The 22217-nt window shown below is 63.6% G+C and overlaps 1 protein-coding gene across 1 annotated transcript in view; it reads left to right on the top strand.

The window, feature by feature from the left end:
* FBRSL1 (fibrosin like 1) overlaps positions 1 to 22217 on the top strand; it is an 85653-nt gene that overhangs the window by 17742 nt on the left and 45694 nt on the right. Inside the window, 3 exon segments of the mRNA XM_064379531.1 lie at positions 597 to 794; positions 12847 to 12951; positions 15035 to 15070. Coding sequence (XP_064235601.1) covers positions 597 to 794; positions 12847 to 12951; positions 15035 to 15070 — 339 coding nt within the window.

Genomic DNA, 22217 nt, shown 5'->3' on the forward strand with positions numbered 1-22217 from the left:
TCAGCATTTCCCGTGGGGAGTCTCCTGGGGAGCATTTCCCGTGGGGAGTCTCCTGGGGAGCATTTCCCGTGAGGAGTCTCCTGGGGGAGCATTTCCCTTTTGGAGTCTCCTGGGGAGCATTTCCCGTGGGGAGTCTCCTGGTTCAGCATTTCCTGTGGGGAGTCTCCTGGGGGAGCATTTCCCGTGGGGTGTTGCCTCTGGGAGCTCTTCTTGTGGGGCGTGGGTGTCACCTGGGGAGGCTCCTGTGGTCCCTGGCCCCTGCTATAGGGTGTACTCTCAGTGTTGAAAGGCAGCCCTGGTCTCAATGGGCCTCAGAGGTGCAGTCCTGGGTAGCCCCAGGCCAGCCTTCTGTGGAGCTTGCTGGAGACTCTCTGCTGGGCTGAGCTTTTGGTCTGGTCCTTTGCTGGCTGAGTCCTGAGAAACTCTCCTGTCCTCCGACCCACAGCAGCCATCTCACCTGTTTGTCTGCCTTCCCCTCTGAGTGCCTGTCCCCAGGCCGGAAGCTCCTTCCCCTGAGAGCCGCTCAGGTGGGGTGCTGTCCTGGGCCCAGGGTCCTGGGGTCTGGCCAATTAACTGGCATCTCCGTGTCCCTGCAGAAGGATATGGCCCTGAAGCCGCATGAGCGGAAGGAGAAGTGGGAACGTCGCCTGGTCAAGAAGCCCCGGGAGTCGGAAAACTGCCCCGCTGCAGAGCCCAGTGAGAACAGGCGGCCCCTGGAGGCCGGCAGCCCCGGGCAGGACCTGGAGCCCGCCTGCGATGGAGCCAGGAAGGTCCTGCTGCAGGCCTCCAAGCAGGTGAGCAGGTCCCTCCCCCACCGGGAGCTTCGCGTTGGGTCAGTGCTCACCGCCCCGGGGCCATGCCAGCACCTGGACACCCCCCATGTAGCCCCTGGGCCTGCCTGGCAGTGCTCCATCATTGTCAGGCTTGGGGCTTGGGACATGTGGACGGCGCTGGGGCCGAGCAGAGGCAGGAGCCGGCCGGGCCACTGAGGGGCCGTGACTGGCCCAGGGCCACAGCGGGAGAGGTGCCTGTCTGGGGGCAGTGAGGCGCGCGTGCCGGGCTGGGGCGCCAAGCTGGTAGGCCGGCCCCGTTTCCCTGCCGTGTCTGTCAGGCTCCGCCGACTACAGGTGTCCAGCGTGTCTCTCAGGAGGGGTCCAGACTCATTGCTGAGGCTGTTCTGCCTACACGTAGCGCCATCCGCTAACACGTGTGGCGTGGGGAGGGGAATGCTTGGTTCCGGCGGTGGCCGCAGGCACATGACTGTGGTCCGTGGTCAGGTGCGTGGCCCAGCTGGGAACAGGGCCCTACCTGCCCTGTCTGGGACCTTCCTGCCCAGGAGGGGCTGTCAGAGCAGGTGGGTGCTGGCCTGGGGCCTCCCCGGCACGTGGGGCTCTGTCCCGGGTGCGGCTCAGCCTGCAGCTGCTTCCTCCGCAGGGGTCCGCTGGTGTGCGCCTTCCTTTCGGGGTGGGCTCGGCGCGGTGTCCTAGGCTCCCCTCGGCCCCCTTGGGAATAGGGCTGCTGGAGTAGGGCAGCATGCCTCCTGGGCCCGGGCTGGACGGGGGTTACGTGGGCACACCTGCCCAGGTGGACACGTGCTCTTTCTTCCATGCAGGTGTGCTCCCCAGAAGGGGGGCCGCTCCCAGCCAGCCACTGGGACCAGAACGGCCCGGCCCAGCGCCAGCAACAGCTCCAGCCCAGCCAGCCCAGCCAGCCCCAGGGGTCCCTCCCAGCCCTGTCGGCACTCCCGGACCCCGGGCAGCCCTGCCGGCCCTCCCAGCGGCCACTCCTGGGTCAGCGCAGCTGGCCCCAGCGGTCACTTCTGGGCCCGAAACAGCCCGGCCAGCCCCGGCGGTCACTTCTGGGCCCCGGGCAGCCCTGCCGGCCCCAGCAGCTCCTTCCAGCCCCAGATCAGCTCTGCCAGCCCCAGCGGTCCTGCCTGGCTCAGCCCTGCCGGCCTCATTGGGCACTGCCAGGCCCCAGGCAGTGCTGCCGGCGCCTGCGCTCCCTGCTGGTACCGTGCCACCACCGCCGGCGCCTGCGCTCCCTGCTGGCCCCACGGTCCCTCCTGGTCCCCTGCCTCTACTGCCGGCGCCTGCGGTTCCTCCTGGCCCCAAGGCACCGCTGCCGGCGCCTGCGGTCCCTGCTAGCCCAGTGCCAGCGGTACCAGCCCCCGCGGCCGCTCCTCACCCTTCGACCTCGCCGCCGGCCCTCCGGCTTCCTACCAGGACAGTGCTGCTGCCCCCGGCGGGCCTTCCTAGTGCCGTGTCAGTACGGCCAGCCCCGAAGGTCTCTGCTGGGCCAGCCCAGCCGCCCACGGAGGTTACTGCTGCGCCTCAGGCAGCCCCAGCGGTTAGTGGAAGCCCCAGAGCAGCCCGGCCCACTCACGCCTTCACTCCTGGGCCCCAGACGGCCGAGGCAGCAGAAGCAGCCGCTCATGGGCCCGGAGCAGCCCTGCCCACCCAAGCGGCCGCTCATGGGCCCGGAGCAGCCCTGCCAGCCCCTGCGGCCGCTCATGGGCCCCGGCAAGCCCTGCAAGCCCCAGCCGCTGCTCCCCATTCCCGACCGCCCTCCGCTCCTGGGGCACCCAGGCCCACCCTGCCGGCCTCTCCTGGGGCCTCTGTGCCAGCCGCGGCGCTCCCTGTTGGATCTGTTGCCAGCCCGGCAGCCCCGGCTCTCACTGCTGGCCCTGGGCCATCCCTGCCGGCCCCTGAGGTCACGGTGGACCCGATCCTGTGCCCCCGGGGTGGCCCGTCAGGCCCCATCCGTGAGCCCTGGAGCCTGATGCCTGTGGGCACCTCCCCGGATGCATTTTCCAGTCCACCCCAGTGTGAGCTGCACCCTGGCAGGGCCCCTGGGGCCAAGGCCGCCTCGCCCTTCGGGCCGGAGATGCTTTGCTGGACTAGCCCGAGGCCTTCAGACAGGGCCGGGCTGTTTGCCGTTGGAAATTGAGGCTCAGCCGGAGGTGGGAGCCCTGCAGTGCTGTGATCAGGCCGAGGCCCGCCACGCCAGGAGGAGAGAGGAACCCGGCATCTTCCTGCCGCCCCGCCATGTCCCCCCCGCTGGTGTCACAGAGCCCCCACCCGCGTGTGCTGCCTGTGGTGTGTGCCCTGGGAGGGGAACAGCCCCCGAGGGCCGGGAGCTTGCTGGGGCCCCTCAGTGTCTTTCTGTGCCTGTACACGCCAGTACTGTCCTCGCCTGCACGCTTGTCCCCGGTGTGCCACCGTGCGGAGCATGAGTGTGGTGTGTGCGTGCAGGAGCGGCTGCGAGAGTGGCGTGCTGGGCGGGAGGGTCCGTGGAGTGCCGGCTGCAGGCTCTTCATGCAGGCCCCGCCCTCAGGCGGAATCCCTGGGGTGAATGCTGAAGATGTGGCTTTCAGTCCAGCCCCTCCCCCGGCAGTCAGGTGGAGCTGGTGTCCACCTCCAGGGCCCCAAGCTGCAGGGGCCGCACAGGCCCATCTGATGGGTCAGGAGCTGCAGGGGGCCCGGAGGCTCCCGCTCCCACCCCCACCTCTCAGGACTCTGCCTTCCCCACCCCCGTGGGCGCACACTGAAGGGGTGCTCGCGGGGTCTCCAGGCGAGGGGGAGCCCACGGGGAGGCAGCGCCTTCTCCCAGCTTCCCAGAGTCCCCTGCAGCGTCCTGTCCGGCTGTTGACCTATGTGCAGTCAGCAGACCTCACACTACAGGGCTGTTACTGGCCCATCCCCGCCCTTCCACAGCCCCCACCTGTGGGCAGGGGCTGCCATCCCCTGGCCTTGGTCTCGAAGCAGCCCCACTTGAGTCTTCTGGAGTCCAAGGCATGCCACTGGCCCAAAAGGAAAGGGGTGTTTGGAGGGGGCTCTGACTTTCTCCAGACCACAGGGGAGCTGGGCGGCTGCAGCCAGGGGCCCTCCAGAGAGCAGCGTCGGCCCCATAGACCTCTGCGCCAAGTGACGGGAGGCCCTGGTCCTGAAGGCCTGGTCACTCCCAGCTGGGTAGCTGCAGGTGTCAGGAAGGTGGGTGGGTGTCCCTGGCTTCCAGCAGGCAGCTGCTGACCTAGCCCCCCGCACTTGCTCATGAGGACGCCTCCCCCACAGGCCCTCCTGGGTCCCGGCCAGGCTCTGGTGCAGCATCTGCTCTGGTCCCTAGGCCCCCTCACTCCCCGCCCAGCCAGGCCCCTTCCTCCGGTGCTCACCTGGGGCCTCCATCCCAGAAGCGCAGGGTTTATTTTTATGATTAAAAAAAATAAAAAGTGCCATGCCACTATTTTTTATAACAGTATCAGCGTCGGTAATTTAAACAGATGCGTGTGTGTCTTAGGTGATTTATTCTGCAAATGGTGCTTGCGCTAGGCTCCGCTCGGGATTTGTTGCGCTCTGACCCGACAGAGGGGAGACCTGGGCGCCCTTCTGAGGCCTGGATGGAGGGGCCTGCCTGTGCTCAGCATGGGGGGTGCTGGCCTCCAGATCCCTCCACACAAGGCTACTGTGTGGGCCAGCATGGCAGGGGTCAAGACCCCCTTCTCGGCTCATGCTTGGGGGCCACCCACCCTTGGGATAGGCACCCTGGGGACCCGTGAGGGAGCCTGGGTCAGCCCAGCGTCTTCTGTGTGGCCTGGGGACCTGTGAGGCTGCGTGGTTCAGCCCAGTGTCCTCTGCACAGCCTGGGGACCCATGAGGGAGTGTGGGTCAGCCCAGGGTTCTCTGCATGGCCTGGGGACCCGTGAGGGAGCGTGGGTCAGCCCAGGGTTCTCTCTGTGTCCTGGGGACCCGTGGGGGAGCGTGGGTCAGCCCAGGGTTCTCTGCGTGGCCTGGGGACCCGTGGGGGAGCGTGGGTCAGCCCAGGGTTCTCTGCGTGGCCTGGGGACCCGTGGGGGAGCGTGGGTCAGCCCCGGGTTCTCTGCGTGGCCTGGGGACCCGTGGGGGAGCGTGGGTCAGCCCCGGGTTCTCTGCGTGGCCTGGGGACCCGTGGGGGAGCGTGGGTCAGCCCAGGGTTCTCTGCGTGGCCTGGGGACCCGCGGGGGAGCGTGGGTCAGCCCAGCGTCTTCTGTGTGGCCTGGGGACCCGTGAGGGAATGTGGGTCAGCCCAGAGTCCTCCGCACGGCTGTCAGGTGCTTGTGTTCTGCTCATGGGAGGGCAGGGCATCGAGCAGCTGAGTCCTGGCTGCAGCACCTGGCTGAATTGCCTTCAGACATCTCTGTTGTCATGCGTGGGGGACAGTAATGGTGTAAATAGGGTCCTGCCCCACTTCCATATTCAGCCCCCCTCTTTCCCCGAACCGGGGTCTCCGAGGGGGCACTGTGAGTACAGAGCTGTGTCCGGGACAGACCTCAGTGGCCTGAGGGAGTAGGGAGGGGCCGTCTGTGCTGGAGCCTTTTGAGTTGAGCAGTGGCTGCCCCTTAATGGGCAAGGCCAGGCTGGCGGGGAGGCCTGAGGAGGGGGGATGCTGCAGCCTGGGTCCACGTGGCCAGCAGCTGAGGGTGCAGAGGACACAGCGGAGGAAACCCTCAGGACCTGGAGGGGCCTCAAGAGGCCTGGCCATGACCCTGTAGCCTCCGCTGGAACCCAGTGTCCGCATGGCCTGGTGGGGGCCGCTGTGGGGAGGCAGAGATGCTGGACGCTGTGGGGTGGACACATGCCTTGTGTCCTGGGGTCCACACCCTGTTGGGGCTTCTGCTGCCAGGCTGCTGCCAGGCATTGCCTTGGGAAGTGCAGATTCTGTGTGGCCGGATCTTGGATGTTTCTGAAGAGCTGGCAATCCTGGTTTTTCTGGACTCGGCAATGTTGAAATTTGGTGGTCAACTCTAGTATTTTAATGACTCACTTTACTGACCAGAGGACACCGCTGTGGGCCCGTGGGGCCCTGTGAATGGGATTTGGCTCCTGTCACAGGCAGCAGATTGGAGCCTGAGTCCTGGGGGGGACATGCTCGTTCCCTTGTTTCTGGAGGAGTGGTGCTCATGGAGCCGAGCCTGCCCAGGACGGTGGGCCTGGGTCTTGCTGCTGTAGGGAGGGTGGGTACAGCCCAGCCTGAAGGTTGAGGATGGAGTGACAGTGGGGGGGGGGGGTGACAGTAGGGGTGACAGTAGGGATCTGGGAGAGGCTGCCCATTGCCTGACCACAGAGACCCTGTTGCTGCCTGGGGGCCCTTCTGGAGACTGGGGCCAGGGCGCAGTGCCCTAGTGACCATCAGCCTGCGGGACACCTCTGCGTGATCCTCTGCCCACCTTGCTGTTGCTGGCACAGGCAGGCTGCCCCCACCCCCACCCCCATCTGCAAAACGGGCTGTGGGAGGGCGTGAGCCTTCTGGTCGATGCCAGGCCTGTTCCTGCGGAGCCGTGGCAGATGAAAGCAGCGGATGGTTGGTTGTCAGGGGCGGAGAAGCGGGTGTCGGGGTGGATTCCTGGGAGAGGGACGACACTGAGACTGTGGCAGCAGGGCCAACCCGACGAGGGGCTTGGAGCTCTAAGAGCCCTAGAGGGCCTCCCAGGTCTGGCCAAGTCTATAAGCAGCCCCTGGCGGGGAGGAGTGTGGTGTGGGTGACTTCCCCGGGGAGGGGTGTGAGCGTGAACGTGGGTGGCCTCAGTGGCCGGTCCAGCGTGCACGCATGGTGTGTGTGCCTCTGTCAGCCGAGCCGCCTCCGAGGCCCTGTCTCTCTGGCTGGGCCCCTCACTTCAGGTGAATAGCCATGATCCCACCCGAAGGCCCTGCCCTCTGGGCCTTCCCCGTTTGCTTGTTCCGGAGTCTTGTCTGGGCGCTGGGGACAATGAGCTCCGTCTCTGTTCTAGCGTCAGGGCTTGGCTCTGCCGTGTGTAGGGAGACAGGCTATGACAGCACGTTGGGCCACTGTGGCAGAGCTGTAAAGGGCACAAGGAAGGGGCAGGTGGGGGGCAACTGCACATGTGGAGGCCGTGCCAGGGGAGACCCAGGGCTGCCCAGAAGTCCAGGGGGAGGCCTGGGGCCTCGGAGGGATCTCAGGAGGGCTGTGGCGTGACCCAGGATCTCTCTGGCCGCCCTGGCATCTTTGCAGGTGGCCCAGTTCTGCAGTGCCAGAGTGAGCTGGACTGGCATTGACTGGGCAGAGGCCACTGGCCATCCTCCAGCCAGAAGCTGCAGTGGTAGGGGCATCCTTAGGAGTTGGCCAAGCCGTGGGGAGTCAGGGAGAGCGGTTTCCATGCTGAGCCACAGGGTCTGCCTGCGTGCGAGGATTCAGCAGGACGCGTCTCCTAGGGCCGGCACATGCCCTGCAGGGCTCCCTGGGGATAGACACCTGGGACCCGGTGGAGTGTGGCTTCTCATCCAGCAGGGGTGGGCAGGGCCCTGGACTCTCCTAGGCCGGCACTGTTCAGTGGAAATATTGTGTGAGCCGCATATTTAAAAAGTAAGAAGAAATAAGTAAAATTCATCTTAATAAAATACTGCATTTCACTGCATGTAAATCCATCGTAACAAAATACTGCATTTCACTGCATGTAAATCCATCGTAACAAAATACTGCATTTCACTGCATGTAAATCCATCGTAATAAAATACTGCATTTCACTGCATGTAAATCCATCGTAATAAAATACTGCATTTCACTGCATGTAAATCCATCCTAATAAAATATTGCATTTCACTGCATGTAAATTCATCTTAATAAAATACTGCATTTCACTGCATGTAAATCCACCGTAATAAAATAGTGCCTTTCACTGCACGTACTTTGAAAATAGTATCTCAGCAGCTCAATCGATATAGAAACTGTGAGATGCTTTTTATTTTATTTTTTGTAGCGAGTCTAGGAAAGCTGCAGATGCGTTACGTTCACAGCACTTCTGAGTTCAGACTGTTGGCTTACGCGCCCAGTGGGCACAGGGCTGATGACGGGGGTGGGGGGGCAGAACAGTGGGCCCTTCGTGCGTTCTTGTCCCATGCCCGTGCTGTTCCCGGCGTCTGCTGTCCGTCTCCTCGTCCTCCACCTCACTGGCTCTGCGGTTCGAGCACCGTCATGCCTCAGCTCAGAGTGTCCAGCCGGGACCCAGGATGCCCCACTCACTTGGCATGGACAAACCAGACACGCAGTTTCTGTCTTTGCCCCATTTTGGTGGCTGAACCTAGCATCCACCCAGGTGACTGAGCTAGAAGTTGACAGTCATTCTCCTCCCCTCCCATCCAGCACACCCAGCCAGGCAGGTCCTTAGCCCCACCTCCTAAATCTCCCTCTGAACTGAATTTCATTAGAAAATAAGGAATCCTATGTCACAGTTGATGGGATGCAGCTAAAGCAATGCTTAGAGGAGAACCAGCTTGAATGCTTGTTTTAGAAAAGAAGGCTTGAAACCCTAAGGTTTTACCTTAAGAAACAAACAAACAAAAAAAGAGGTAAGCCCTTAAAGGAAGGCTGTGTACAGACAAGAACAGAAATACAGAAACGAATGAGGCAGGCCGGCGCGGTGGCTCACGCCTGTAATCTCAGAACTTTGGGACACCAAGGTGGGCGGATCACTTGAGGTCAGGAGTTCAAAACCAGCCTGGCCAACATGGTAAAACCCCATCTCTACTAAAAATACAAAACATTGGCTGAGCGTGGTGGCACATGCCTGTAATCCCAGCTACTTGGGAGGCTGAGGCACAATAATCGCTTGAACCCTGGAGGCGGAGGTTGCAGTGAGCCGAGATCATGAACCCCGGGGGCGGAGGTTGCAGTGGGCCGAGGTCATGAACCCCGGGGGCGGAGGTTGCAGTGGGTCGAGGTCATGAACCCCGGGGGCGGAGGTTGCAGTGGGCCGAGATCATGAACCCCGGGGGCGGAGGTTGCAGTGGGCCGAGGTCATGAACCCCGGGGGCGGAGGTTGCAGTGGGCCGAGGTCATGAACCCCGGGGGCAGAGGTTGCAGTGGGCCGAGGTCATGAACCCCGGGGGCGGAGGTTGCAGTGGGCCGAGATCATGAACCCCGGGGGCGGAGGTTGCAGTGGGTCGAGGTCATGAACCCCGGGGGCGGAGGTTGCAGTGGGCCGAGGTCATGAACCCCGGGGGCGGAGGTTGCAGTGGGCCGAGGTCATGAACCCCGGGGGCGGAGGTTGCAGTGAGCCGAGATCATGAACCCCGGGGGCGGAGGTTGCAGTGGGCCGAGGTCATGAACCCCGGGGGCGGAGGTTGCAGTGGGCCGAGGTCATGAACCCCGGGGGCGGAGGTTGCAGTGGGCCGAGGTCATGAACCCCGGGGGCGGAGGTTGCAGTGGGTCGAGGTCATGAACCCCGGAGGCGGAGGTTGCAGTGGGCCGAGATCATGCCACTGCATTCTGGCGTGCGCTCCTTCCCCAGCACCTGCCGCCTGGCAGACGGAGTCGCCTTCTGTGTGCACCGGGAACGACCGCTCCTTTGTCACCCTGGAAGGGCAGGGGCTTGGGTCTGCTCTGCTCACTGCTCAGAATGGTGCCCAGATCGTGGGGCCTTCATAAGCGTTGGTCGGATGGGTGGACAGATGGGTGGACCAACCACAGGGCCCGGGGGGCACAGGTGCGGTAGAGCAGGGTCCAGCCCTGCCGGGTCTAGAGGGTGTTCTCTACGGTGCGAAGATGAGAGCCCGTAGAAATACAGACGCGGTACGCCGCGATCGAGGAGAGAGTTTGGGCCCAGGGTTCCACTACCTCCAGTTTGCGGAGAGGCTGGCGGTGGCCCCGAGTGCCTGGACACTTTGACTTTTATTAGGTACAAAATGGGGGCAGGGTAAGTAGGGTGAATTTCAAACAGCTCACGTGTCTAAGGAACAAGTATCCGAAGCAGGGGGCAGTGAGACGCCTTAAAGTGTACCTGCCAAGTGCAAACGAAGCCTTCAAGAATTATGCTGTTCCTTACCGTCTTCCAGAGAAGAACCAGGTGCAGAAGTAGGGAGGGAAAGCAGACACGGTGCACCCACAGAGACGGTGAAGCCCCCGGGTAGCTGCGTCGGGCTGGCTGGTCTCGGTCCTCCCTCCGGCTGCTGGGGGAGTGGAGTGTTCCCCAGCTCACCCAAAGACAGGGGACGTGCCCTTCCCAGGCCTGCCGAGTCTCAGGTGCTTCCCCAGCACTGGCGCTGCCGCAGAGATTCGAGATGCCCTCCAGCAGCGCTGCTGTGGCTGTGACAGCGGGCTGGGCTTCGGCGTTCAGCGGGTCACCTCTGCGATGCTTGGCAGGTGTTAATGCCCACGCGTTTCATAGCGTCCCTCATCAGTCCCTGACCACAGAAGCCTGAGGTGAAGTACAAGAAGGCTTTAGTCAAGGCTTAATATTCAGCAAGACTGTGATCTCATCACTCAGGACACTTATTCCTAACTAGATTCTTCTCTCTATTTTCTGTTTATTAAACAGGAACTGGCTGAGGCTTCAGTCTCCTGCCGCAGCACTTAGGAGACTTCTACCCATATGGTAGCTCCCACCCACTCTCCTGGACATGCGGGGCACCCTCTGGCCCCAGACGTGGGCTTGGGAGTCCAGGGACTGTGATCTTGTCTCCGAGCTCCTGCGGGGAGTGGACGTGTGGCCTCCCCAGCCCCTGGCTTGGCTGGCGGGCAGCACTGGGAAGCCGCTGTGAAGCGCAGGGCTGAGAGCAGCCACCTTGGCTGTCTGGGGTCTTGCCTGGGTACACAGTGGGTTGTGTCCAGGACCCAGTTCTGCAGGATTTCTCGACAGGAGGCTTTCAGAGCTAAAACTGGCCACCCAAGGAAGGGGAAGAGACCCTACCCCACGGCCTGCCTGGCCACCTCACAGGGCACCTCACAGAGTCCCTCTGTGGCGTGGGGGTGAGGTGTTCCCTTTGCACCCAGCCCTGACCGGAGGTAGCTTTTGTGAGACGTGTAGAGAGGCGCCCTGCTTTTCACGGTTCAGCTGTGTGCGCGGATCTTAGCCGTGCCTCCTCCCGTCAGCTGGTGTCCTTGGGCAGTGAGCTTCCAGCACCCCTGTACTCGGCGGCCCTGTGGCTGCCTTTCCGTCACTGCAGGTGCTGCCCCTGGCAGCGTGTGCAGGGCTCATGGGGCCATTCCCAATGGTCGGACTTCCCAGGGGGCTGGTGACACACGGTTCCTGGAGCGGGCCTGGAAATTCGTTCCTGACGGGCTCTGGGGGACGGACCCTGTGTGGAGAAACCGGCTCAGGATCGAGAACCCTCGCTCCTTTTGGGGGTGGACGGAACCTTTGACGGCCCCAGCAGGGCAGCAGGTGTGGGACCCAGTGGGCATGGCTGCCAGGCTGTGACTGCAGTGCCAGATCGGGGGCTGAGGAAGGAGGGGCGGCGAGAGTCCAGCCGGTGACAACAGTGACACCTGGTGGCCTGGAATGTGCCGGCCCCGGGCCCAGCCCACAGGAACCTCATTGCGAGGAGGGGCCATTTACAGATGTGGAAACTGAGGCAGGGGTGCGGGGTCAGTCACGTGCCTAAGGCTGCACTGCTGGGAGGAGCCGGGCAGCCTGGCCGGGGCCTGTGAGGGCCAGTGCACCACTGAGCTGGCCACTAGCCCACTGTCCTGCCACTGGCTCCTGCACGGTAAGGCCCAGGCTCCCTGGGGGCTGCCACCCTGCCCTGCCGGGGCCGCCGCCTCCTTCTCTGGTGTGGGCTTCTGCTCCTTGAGGCTGGACTGACCTCATGGCCACATGCATTTGACCCTAGGGGCCTGGGTGACATCCCTTCGTTATCACCAGCACCGTCTGCCTTGTGTGTGCACCCTGCCAGCCACAGAGGGAAGGGGACGCAGGACTCGGAGGCCTGTGGCATCGGGGGTGCGAGGGGTGGGCCTGGCTGACCCCAGGCTCATGGCTGCACCCAGCCACAGCAGCCAGTCCAATGAGCACCCCAGCGCCGGGGTGCTTTCAGGGGACGCTCCTAACTTGGACAGGTTCCCGGGGCTGGGCGTGCTCTGACTTGGATGACTCAACGTGAAGGGGCTCACCAGGGGCCCCGGGATGCAAGGTCTGGGGGCCCAGACGTGTTGGGGCAAGTCACTACAGGGTACAGAATTGTTCCAGATCAAGGTGGCCTCCACGGGAGGCTGGAAGCGGCTGTGCAGGGGCGTCCCTGCTGCGCGCTGGTCAGTGGGACCTCTGGCCTCTCACCTCTCTCAGCTTTGTGTAGGTTTGAATTTATTTCCAAGTAAAAAAATGAAATACGTGCAGGCTCTGGGTCTCGTTCCTGCCTGGTCACTTAACCTGTCTGTGCCTCAGGTTTTACTCGGGGCTGCCGTGTGAGCAAACGTGTGTGAGCGCGTGCAAAGCGCCAGGGCCGGACCCTGGCACGCAGCAGCGCCTGTGGTGGCGGGGGGCAGGGAGTGTGGCCACTTTCCTCTGCAGGTGAACAGACCAAGGCATGGGGATGCCGACCAGCGGCCCACGGCTCACACAGCCAGGGATGGGCAGGTCCCGCCACCCACCTTGCTGCTTGCCCTGGGATGGTGCCGCCAGAGGAGGTGGTGTGGGCACAGCCGGCGGCAGGGGGTGGCACCGAGGCGCAGCCTGGAGGTCTCAAGCCTTGTGCAGCCGGATGGGGAGTGGCCTGGCCATTGGGGCTGAGAAGAGGCCAGGTTGTGGCGGAGGCCCTGCCCGTGGTCCCCAGCACCCCCAGGATGTCTTCAGAGTCAGCGGCTTGCGGAAGGGGGGTCTCCAGGCACGGGGCGCTTCCTGGGCGGGTCATCCGCATCCTGGATGGCTTTCCTGGCTCTGCAGAGCTCTGCCCTGCCACTGCCCCCGCCCCTAGACCAGGACCCACTCACCCTCCGAACGCATCACGTCCCAGAGCACCAAGTAGCTGTCGGGGCTCGGGGCTGTGTGCCAGGAGGAGGCGTGTAGCTGTAGCCCAGGGGCCTCAATGCGGATGCGGTAGGGTGGGGGTTTGCCTGAGACGGTGTCTCTCTCTGTCCCAGATGAAGGTCACCGTGTCCAAAGGGGGCGACCGGGACAGTGACGATGACAGCGTCCTCGAAGCCACCAGCTCCCGATGGAGCAGCTCCCGAGACCCGCTCAGCGATGTGAGTACCCAGCTGCCCGTGCTCGGAGCTGCCTTAGCATGGGCCACCTGTCCAGAAGCCCCCGGTCAGGGGCCCGATTTCCCATGAAGGCTGTGTTTTAGCCGTTAGCATTTTGCCTTCATTAAAGCAGGGTCTTTTACTCATTAGGACTTCCCCGTTAGGAGTGATTTAAATGAGGAACGTCATGAACTGGCCCTGGGGTCGGAGGGCGGGCAGATGGTGGCTGAGCCTCGAGGCAGGCACCCCGGGGCTGCCACTGGGGTCACCTGGGCTGCAGTGGCTCCTGTCCTGCTGCCTGGGACACCCACCCACCTCACGGGCTGGGACAGGAGATGGGCGGAGTGTGGCAGGCGGCAAGAGCCGGGGTTTGTTCCACGTTAGTGGAAGGCACTTCTCTCACCCCGAGCAGGTCTGGGCTGAGCATCCCGGCCTGGCTATTGGTGTGCCTGTGCCAGGCGGGGCACACGCCGACCGGGGTCAAGAAGACACACCTTCGGTGTCCCTGAGAGAGGCCCCTGGGCACCAGGTCCCCAGGGGTCCGGGACCCCCACATGTGGGCTCATGGGCAGGATTTGGCCAGTAACGGGGCTGTCCCCTGAGAGCGTGGCCGTGGGAGCATCGGGCTGGGGCTGTGGTGAAGGCAGAGTAGCCCGCCCGGCCAGGAGGAGGCCATTGGGCACCCCTTCCCCAGCTCCTGCAGGTGAGGGGCGGTGGGCAGGTTTCCTGCGGGCCTGAATGGAACCCAAGGCGTCTCAGTATCATTTAAGTGGAGGCCTCACTGCCCAGCTTCCTGGCTTGTCACCACAAGATAAGAAATAGGCCGAGAATTATCTGGGCCGCCGCTGCCCGGGCTCGTCCTCTGATCGCCAGCCTTGGGTGAACGAGGTCACGTTCTGAGCACAACACAGCAGCTGGGTCTCAGGCTGAAACTCAGGGCGACGAAGGCCCCCCGCCCTCTGGCAGCCAGGAGCTGGCGGGTGGGCCCATCAGGACCCAGGGCCTTGGGCTCTGTTCTCTGACACCCTGGGGCCTCTCAAGCTGACCTGGCCCAGGCAGGTCTGTCTGGGGAAGGGGAGGGGATGTCCCCTCTGACTGCAGTGGGGGTCACGGATCCATTTGGGGGAATGGGGGGCTTCCCTCAGCTGGCCCCATAGCCTCCATTTCCCTCCTCTGCCCCTGCCCCTCAGAGCGGGTGCTGGATCTTTACATCTGCCCCCCACTCCCCAGGCTGCTCTGGACCCTCTCCGTGTGCCCCAGCCATGCCAGGTACCCAAGTCCTCAGCCTCACCCTGCCCAGCTCAGTGAGCTGCCCCATCCACTACAGCAGCTCTGAGCCTGCTTCCCTACCCTCCTGCTGAGGGAGACCCTGGTGTGTAGCTGATGTGACCCACAGCTCTGTCCTGAAGGCCTCACAATACCTACTCGAACCAGAGGGAGCCCCACCAAGGGTTATCGGGGGTCCTCCAGCAGCCCTCCAGACCAGAGCGTGCCTGATGTCTGAGGGGCCCCCAGCTGCCATCCCCGTTCCCCGTCAGGTCAGGCCCCTGTGGTGAACCCTTCTTGGAGGGGTCCATCTGGTACCTCCTCCAGGACGCCCTCCCTGAAGTCCTGCAATTGCAGACCCTCTGGTGGGTGGGCACGGAGGGAGGTCAGCAGAAGCTGGGGCCCTGGGCTGGCCTCCCCCAGGTTTTCCTGCCTCCTCTGAGGAGCGTTTCTGGCAGGGCCTTCCCTCTTGGGGGCAAGGAACTGGCCAAGGGTGTCTCCATGGGAGCCTCCTTGGGTTTGGACCCCAGAGCAGGGGAGCCTCACACTGGCTGGGCCAGGAGGATGGCAGCTCCTAGGGAGGACCCCCCCCATGATGCCCAGCTCTGTTCTCCTCCCCAAGGCCTCAGCCCTGGCGGCCCCTGCCTGGGAGGACGTCTCACTGGCGGTCTTGGGTCTGGGCGTCTGGACCTGTCCCCACCTGGGCCAAGCACTCAGCTGGGTTGTGGGCTGCGGGGCTGTAGGGCAGGCGGCCAGGTGCGTCCCCAGGAGTTGGGGTCAGAGCCACAGCGTCACTGACTGTCCTTCCTTCCTTCTGCAGAGCTCTGCGCAGGCGGTCTCGGGGAGAGGCTACTCCGTAAGTCCCTCAGCACCCCCCCACCATCTTTGTCCCCCTGGGGCCCCCATCTCACCTGTCCGAGGCTCCACAACCTGGCTTGCCTTGTCCCATGCCCACTTCCCTCTGGAGCCCCAGACTGGTTCTGGCCTCAACCACCGTGGGGCCGGTGGTGGGTGGACAAGTTCCAGAGTGAAGATTCGGGGAGCATCCTGCTCACGGTCTGCCGGAGCCCCCGAGGCTGACACGCTGCCCTGGGGGAACAGGCTGGCCCTGTGGCTGCGGCCCCGCCTGGAGCCTCAGAGTGGTCAGCCTGCACAGACCCCAGTCAAGGCTGCGGGTGCTGGGGTCCGCGGGGCCAGGGCTGGGCTGCTGCCTGGGGTCCTGTTGGGGGCCTGGGACATTTCGTGTGGGAGGTGCCTGTGCGTGAGCAGCCACCTCCAGCGCCCTGACCGGTACATGCCTCACCCTGGACAGAGAGGCCTGGGCCCAGGCCGGGCACTGCAGGGCAATGCCCAGGGAGCTGGTACCCCGTGGCCAGCAGGGAGACCCGTGTGCAGCCTGCGCGACTCGCGTGTGCAGGGGGTGGGGGAAGAGCGTGGGCGCGCCTGCCTCCATGTGGGTGCGCGTGGCACGGTGGAGGGCTCCTTGCAGGTGTGCCTGGACTGGGAGGCTGGGCGCCGACCCCTGTCCCGGACTTGGAGGCCCAGCCCCACCTCCCTGGCCCCCAGCACCACTGTTCCCTGAGCAGCAGCCCTGCCTCTGCTCACGACTTGATTTTATTTCCCTTTAAGTATTAGGAGGAACGTTAATGATGTCATAAAACCCAGAGCTCCATAAGAGCCATTTCTGCAGACTGATGGCCTGCTCAGCTCGTTGTGGGGGTTGGGGGGGTAGACTCCGCCCACGTCATCCCTGCAGCCCTGCAGGATCCAGGCCCGGAGAGGCCTCACTAAACCACAGGCCCATTAGTGACCCCATGTGGCCAGGCCCAGGGGGACAGCCCCCCACTCCCTCCGTCCCATGGCTTCTGCTGGTGGCAGAGCAGGAGGCGGTGAGGGAGCCACGTGTGGTGTGGCCACAGGCTGGGAGTGGACCCCATGATCCCTGGACCCTTGGGCGTCCAGGGCGGGAATCGGCCACATGGCTGGGTCACACAGCAGGGGCTCAGCTGGGCCCTCCACACCCCACCCCAGCTCCCCTGAGGCTGCCCTCTTGCCTGAGGGTCTGTCTAAAGCCCAGGGCTCTGCTCAACCACCCTGGGCTCGGCTCTGCCACCCTGGGCTTCGCTCTGCCACCCTAGGCTCTGCCACCCTGGGCTCTGCCACCCTGGGCTCGGCTCTGCCACCCTGGGCTCTGCCACACTGGGCTCTGCCACCCTCGGCTTGGCTCTGTCACCCTGGGCTCTGCCACCCTGGGCTTGGCTCTGCCACTGTGGGCTCTGCCTTTGGCCTCTCACCTGGTTTCGCCCAGAGTCCATGAGCTGTTGACCTGGGGTGGCCGGAGCTCACTTCTGGGCAAGGGTTCCTGGAGCAGCCACCTGCCCGAGGGGCCTCTTCCTGGGGGCTTTCCTTCCTCCTGTGCAGCATGGGGCCTTGGGCAGCCTTGCTTTGTCATCTGTGCATGGGGGGCAGCCCCTCAGAGGGGCTGTGGGTGTCCTGACAGCCGTTGTCATGATTATGATGATGTTCCCCTGCCCTTCTCCCTGTGGTGTCCTGGGCAGGCCACCAGCCACGTTCTGACAGCCTGGCTCCTGCAGCGCGTGCTCGAGGTCCAAGTGTGGAAAAGGGCCGAGGCCACCTGGCCAAGTGAGGGTCCCGTGAGCCCATCCCCCCCATGCAGACTCCATGGGTAGAGGAGGCTGTGGCCGGCGTAGGTGCCAGACTGAGGGTGTTCGTGGCATCTGAGTGCCAGCTCACTGTGGATCAGAATGGGGGCCGGGTCTTATGCGCTGGGAAGTGGGCTCTGCCCCCTGTTGCCGGTGAGGTATGTGCTTGTCAAACTCCTGTGGCCACCCCAGCGGATCTGTGGCGCCTAGGGCACCCGGGTGTCTCTACCCTGAGCCCCAAGGCGCCCTTCTGCTTCTGAGTCTCCATTCGTTATTCAAGTCTCCTCCCTAAAGCGCTCTCAGTGTTTTTTGAGAAAGCCTATCATTACCTCATCAGCTGCTTGCAGCTTAACCCCCACCGCGGAAGTGACAGATGGTGGTGGCCGGTGGGCGGGGCTGGCCTGCTGCATGGGGGATGGGGTCCCCTCCAAGCCACAGGAGCCAGGAGGACCCCGAGGTTTGCAGATGGTCCTGTGTGTGCCAGTGTGTGAGCAGGGCCCCGGTCCAGCGGGGCCCTCGGTCTCCCATGCTGTCAGCCCTGAGGGCCACTTGTGTCTGGCATGTAGGGGGCTGCAGGGGAGAGCCCAGGCTCCAGGCTGGCAGCAGGGAGACGCCCGGCCTCCTCGGAAGTGCTTTTCCCACAACACGTCCCCAGGCTGCAGTCAGGTTGAGGTCAGAGCCCCCAGGGGTGGAGGACCCAAAACCGGCCTCGGGGTGCAGGCCCAGGAGCAGGGCAGGGGCTGGGAGCAGGAGGGCCCTGGGTGAGGGTCTGGATCATGCTGGGGTCTGGGGCCCACTGGTTGGGGTTCAGCACTTCCCTACAGCCCTCAGATTTCCGGGGTGCTCCCTAGGGTGGGGCTGCTGTGTGTGCCTGTTTATGTGCATGTGTGTGTGTTCGTGCATATGTGCGTGTGCACGTTTGTGCATGTGTGTGGGCGCATGTGTGTGCATGTGGGTGTGTGCGCTTGTGTGTGTGCGCGTTTGTGTATGCATGTGTTTGCATGTGTGGCCGTGTGTGTGCATGTGTGTTCTTGCATGTGTGCGCATGTGGGTGTGTATGCTTGTGTGTGCATGTGTGTGCATACGTGTTTGTGTGTGTGTGCTTGTCTGCATGTGTACATTTGTGTCCATGTGTTTGTGTGTGCATGTGTGCGTGTGCGTGTGTGCGTGTGCGTGTGTGCATGTGTGTGTGCATGTGTGTGCACACAGTGTGCGTGAGCGTGTAGGCGGATCTGTGCCTGTCCTGTGTGCAGCTTGTGTCCACGGCACTCCTTGTGGTGGGCTGCGTGGATCTATGCATTGCCTTGTCGAGCAGGGTCACGCGTGCCTCTGTGGGCTTCTATGTGTGTTTGCGCACCCACGTGTGTGTGTGTGAGACCTGTGTTTGTGTGTGTGCTGCAGGCTTCTCAGGACACCCTGCCTGCTTGCTGCCTGTCTGCTTGTGGCCACGTGGCGTTGCATGTTTGCACGTGTGCACCCCTCGCTGCCTGCATGTCTGTGACTGGCCTCAGGAGCAGCCACAGCCAGGCCAGCAGCCTCCTGTGTTGCTGAGCAGCACGGGCATTCGTCACCTGCTCTGATTTTATGAACCGTCTGTAAAGCGCTTTAATTTTGCCCACGTTGGTGGCCAGCAAAGCCCCAGCCCTTGCTAATTCTCAGCAGCTTCTGTCCCGAGTGTGTGGTGTGGCCGTCTCTGCCACCGTCATCGCTGTAAGACAGATGTCCTGGCCACCGACTCCAGCTTGGCAGGTGGCTGGGGAGCTCATTAGATGAATGAGGACCCACAGGGGCTGCTGGGCTTGGAGCTATGCCTGCCGCCATAGGACCCTAGCCCGCCCTTCCACACCCATGCACAGAGTGCTCTGGAAGGCCCCGTGGCCAGCAGGGGTGGTGGTGCAGGGGCTGGGGTGAGGGGCCGGGTGAGTGACAGAGTCATGGTCACAGCCTGTAGTTGGGCTGGACCTCAGGGACCCATCTCACCCTGCATGGCAGCATTTAGTTACCAGATCATCCCATTCTCCGGACAGGGACACAGGCCCAGAGAGGCCAGTGGGCCACCTATGGGTGCCCACCTCAGTGACCGGGAGCTGAGAGCCTCAGCCTCCCTCACAACATGGCCTTGCCTGCCCAGTATTGTCCTCCATGCGGCCACCAGCCCCTTGTCCCCGCTGAGAAGAGCCGCCAGTGTGGCGAAGCCCACATGCCCTCTGCCCCTGGTAGCGCGAACTTGGCCGCAGCCCTCCAGGTCCTTCCTGACCCTGGTGACGCCCGCCCTGCACACACTGAGCTGTACAGAAATCAATGCTCGCCTTCCCTCTAGCCGGTGTGTGCTGAGCATGGCCACAGCTGGGGTGGGTGCGTGGCGGAGGAAGATGGGAAGCCGGGAGTCACTGCTCCCTTCAGGGTGTTAAGCTCAGTGCAGGAGGGCAGGAGGTAGGACCAGGTCGGCGGCAGGGGCAGGCCCTGGACAGGGAGGCCAGGAGGTGGGCAGGATGAGATGCCAGGCTGGCCAAATCAGGCACAGGTTTGAACAGAGGAGCAGGTGAGAGGCCCCGAGGCCCCTGAGGAGGGAGCCTGCTTGCATGCTTGGGAGCAGGCCTGGGACAGGGAAGCCAGGACGTGGGCAGGAGGAGGGGGCAGAGACCCAGCCAGGTGGGATCCCGCCACACCCCTCTGTGCCAGGGCCGATACCAGCACCGTCTTTACCAGGCAGGTTTATGACATTGATTATGCGGCTCCTTGGGCCTCTTCTTGGCAGCCATTATTGGTACAAAAGCAATAAAAACCCATCAGCCTCTCCCTGGAATCAAAGAGCGGCGGTCTCCTCCCAATCACTGAGCATAGGAGAGTCTTTAAGCCTCGCTACTGGGGGCACAGCTGCCGTGTGGGGACAGCGGGGGTGGGGGCTGGGTTGTGTCCTCGCCTGTGGTGGCCACGGCCTGTGCCCATCCACCCACCCATGTCCATGCACTTACCCACCGCCTGTCCCCATGGTCCACCCGCCCATCCGTCCATCCATACCATAGTGATCATGCACCCGAGGGCAGTGGCCTCAGCTTGATTGACTCTGGGCTGGGCTCTATGCCAGGCATGTCACACAAGAGCCCTGCCCTCCGGGAGCTGCCGTTCCAAGGGGGGAGAGAAATGTTCCATAAATGGCCATGACTGCAGAGAGCAGCACCTGCCAGGTTGGAAGGAAAACAGGGCCCCGAGTTGGGGCAGCATCTCAGAAGGGGCCAGATGAGGGCATCTGAGCAGGGGAAAGCCTGTGTGTTCAGGGCCTGAGGCGGGCGGGCACCCCTGCGTGAGGGAGCAGGGAGGGTGTGGGGGAGCTGGGCCATGAAGAGGTGCAGGGGTGAGCAGGGAGGGGCGCGGGGGCGCTCGGCCATTGGAGGCGGGAGGCTGTGTACCCCAGGCTAAATGACAAACGGGCTGGACCCCCTGCCTCGGTGCTGAGAGGGGCAAGCTCATCCCAGCAGCCCAGGCAGCACCCCTCAGCCCTGGGAGGTCAGCACAGGGGCAGCAGGGGCTCGGGTCCTGGGAGGTGGCTGTCCTGCCATCCACCCCCACTTGCGGCCTGGCATCAGTGGGCTGCAGGATGGGGCCGGATGTCACGTGTCACGTGTGCTGTCGGGCTTCACATGAAGGGAGTGTTTGAGTGAGGACACCTTCATCTCCATGGCACTTAAATCACCCGATTCCTCCACCTGCGGTATTTAATTGCCAAGAAGCGACATCAGTGAAGAGGCCCGGCCCGTCTGCGGGTGCGGAAGCCGAGGCAGTTCCCATTGGGTGACATCAGTGAAGAGGCCCGGCCCGTCTGCGGGTGCGGAAGCCGAGGCTGTTCCCATCGGGCGACATCAGTGAAGAGGCCCGGCCCGTCTGCGGGTGCGGAAGCCGAGGCAGTTCCCATCGGGTGACATCAGTGAAGAGGCCCGGCCTGTCTGCGGGTGCGGAAGCCGAAGCAGTTCCCATCGGGCGACATCAGTGAAGAGGCCCGGCCCGTCTGTGGGTGCGGAAGCCGAAGCAGTTCCCATCGGGCGACATCAGTGAAGAGGCCCGGCCCGTCTGTGGGTGCGGAAGCCGAAGCAGTTCCCATCGGGTGACATCAGTGAAGAGGCCTGGCCCGTCTGCAAGTGCGGAAGCTGAGACCCAGACGTCAGCTGCACGTGTCGCATCCTCTGCCAGGGTGGGGTCCGGACGGGGTCGACGGATTCGGTCCCGCTCTGTCCGCCCTTTCCACCCCCGCCGCCTTCCTGCCTTACGTGTGCCCACAGAGGACTCACTCTTGCAGCGGGCACACGCTCTGTTATCTCCTGTTTCGCAGGTCAGAATCGAGCAAGACACAGCCTGGTGGCTCCTCGGTGCTGCACGGTGCTCACTGGGGTCTCCCGGGGACTGTGGCTGGCGGCTGGGCTGGGTGGAGGGTTCAGGGTAGCTTCTCTCACACGCCTGGGCTGCTGGGCGTGGGTGGCCTGAGGTCCTGGCAACTGGCTGGCCCTCCCGGAGCCTTAGCCAGGCTGGCAGGCACCATTGCCAGCACATTCTGTAGGTCCAAGCCCCCCAGCCCAGCCAAGGTTCCAGGGGAGGGGTTGGGCCCTGGCCTGGGGAGGTCATTGTGCCGCCTCTCACCCCGCCCACAGCTCCCTCCAGCGCTGACAGGGACGGCCCCTCCACCCCAGGGGCTGCAGCCGCCACCAGGCAGGACAGCCCCACATGCAGGGAGGTGCCTGACCAAGGAGGGCAGCATGGGTGGCGCTCTCCAGGGCGAAGGTGTTGGCGTGCAGCCCTGGTGGGGAGGGCGAGGCTGGAGCCCGTGCCGCCTGTCGAGCTGAAATCCAATTATGTGGAACAGGCCAGGCCACTGTGACACTGGGGTCAGGAATTAATGTTAACACTGTTTCTGGTTAAGACTTTTTGTGTCGATAAATAATTCATGAGGCAGTTAGCACTTTGAGCCTGACAACACGAGAATATATTAATACCGGCTCCGGGAAAGGTCAGCCGTGTGCTTGGGGCCGGGGTGGGGGGCACCCTTTATTCATTCCCTGACACAGGCTCATTAATTATTCTGGCCCCAGCCATGGCTGTGCTGGGAGGGACACTAATGAGAGAAAGGAGAGTCGATGTGAGCTCCACACGCCATCGGACGCAGTGACAGCGGCAGAGACGGAAGGAAACCCCATAGGGTCTCAGGCGGAACGGGGCTGCAGCCTGGCCCTGGGCGTGCATGGTTCCCGAGGTGCTGGGTCGGGTGTGAAGAGGCCGCTGAGCTGATCCACAGGTCTGAAGAGGCCTCTGAGGTGGGACAGGGCTGCAGCCTGGCCCTGGGCGTGCGGG

This window comes from Aotus nancymaae, unplaced genomic scaffold, assembly GCF_030222135.1.
Source record: "Aotus nancymaae isolate 86718 unplaced genomic scaffold, 86718_ANA_hifiasm-v0.15.2.pri h1tg000021l, whole genome shotgun sequence".
Classification (NCBI taxonomy): Eukaryota; Metazoa; Chordata; class Mammalia; order Primates; family Aotidae; genus Aotus; species Aotus nancymaae.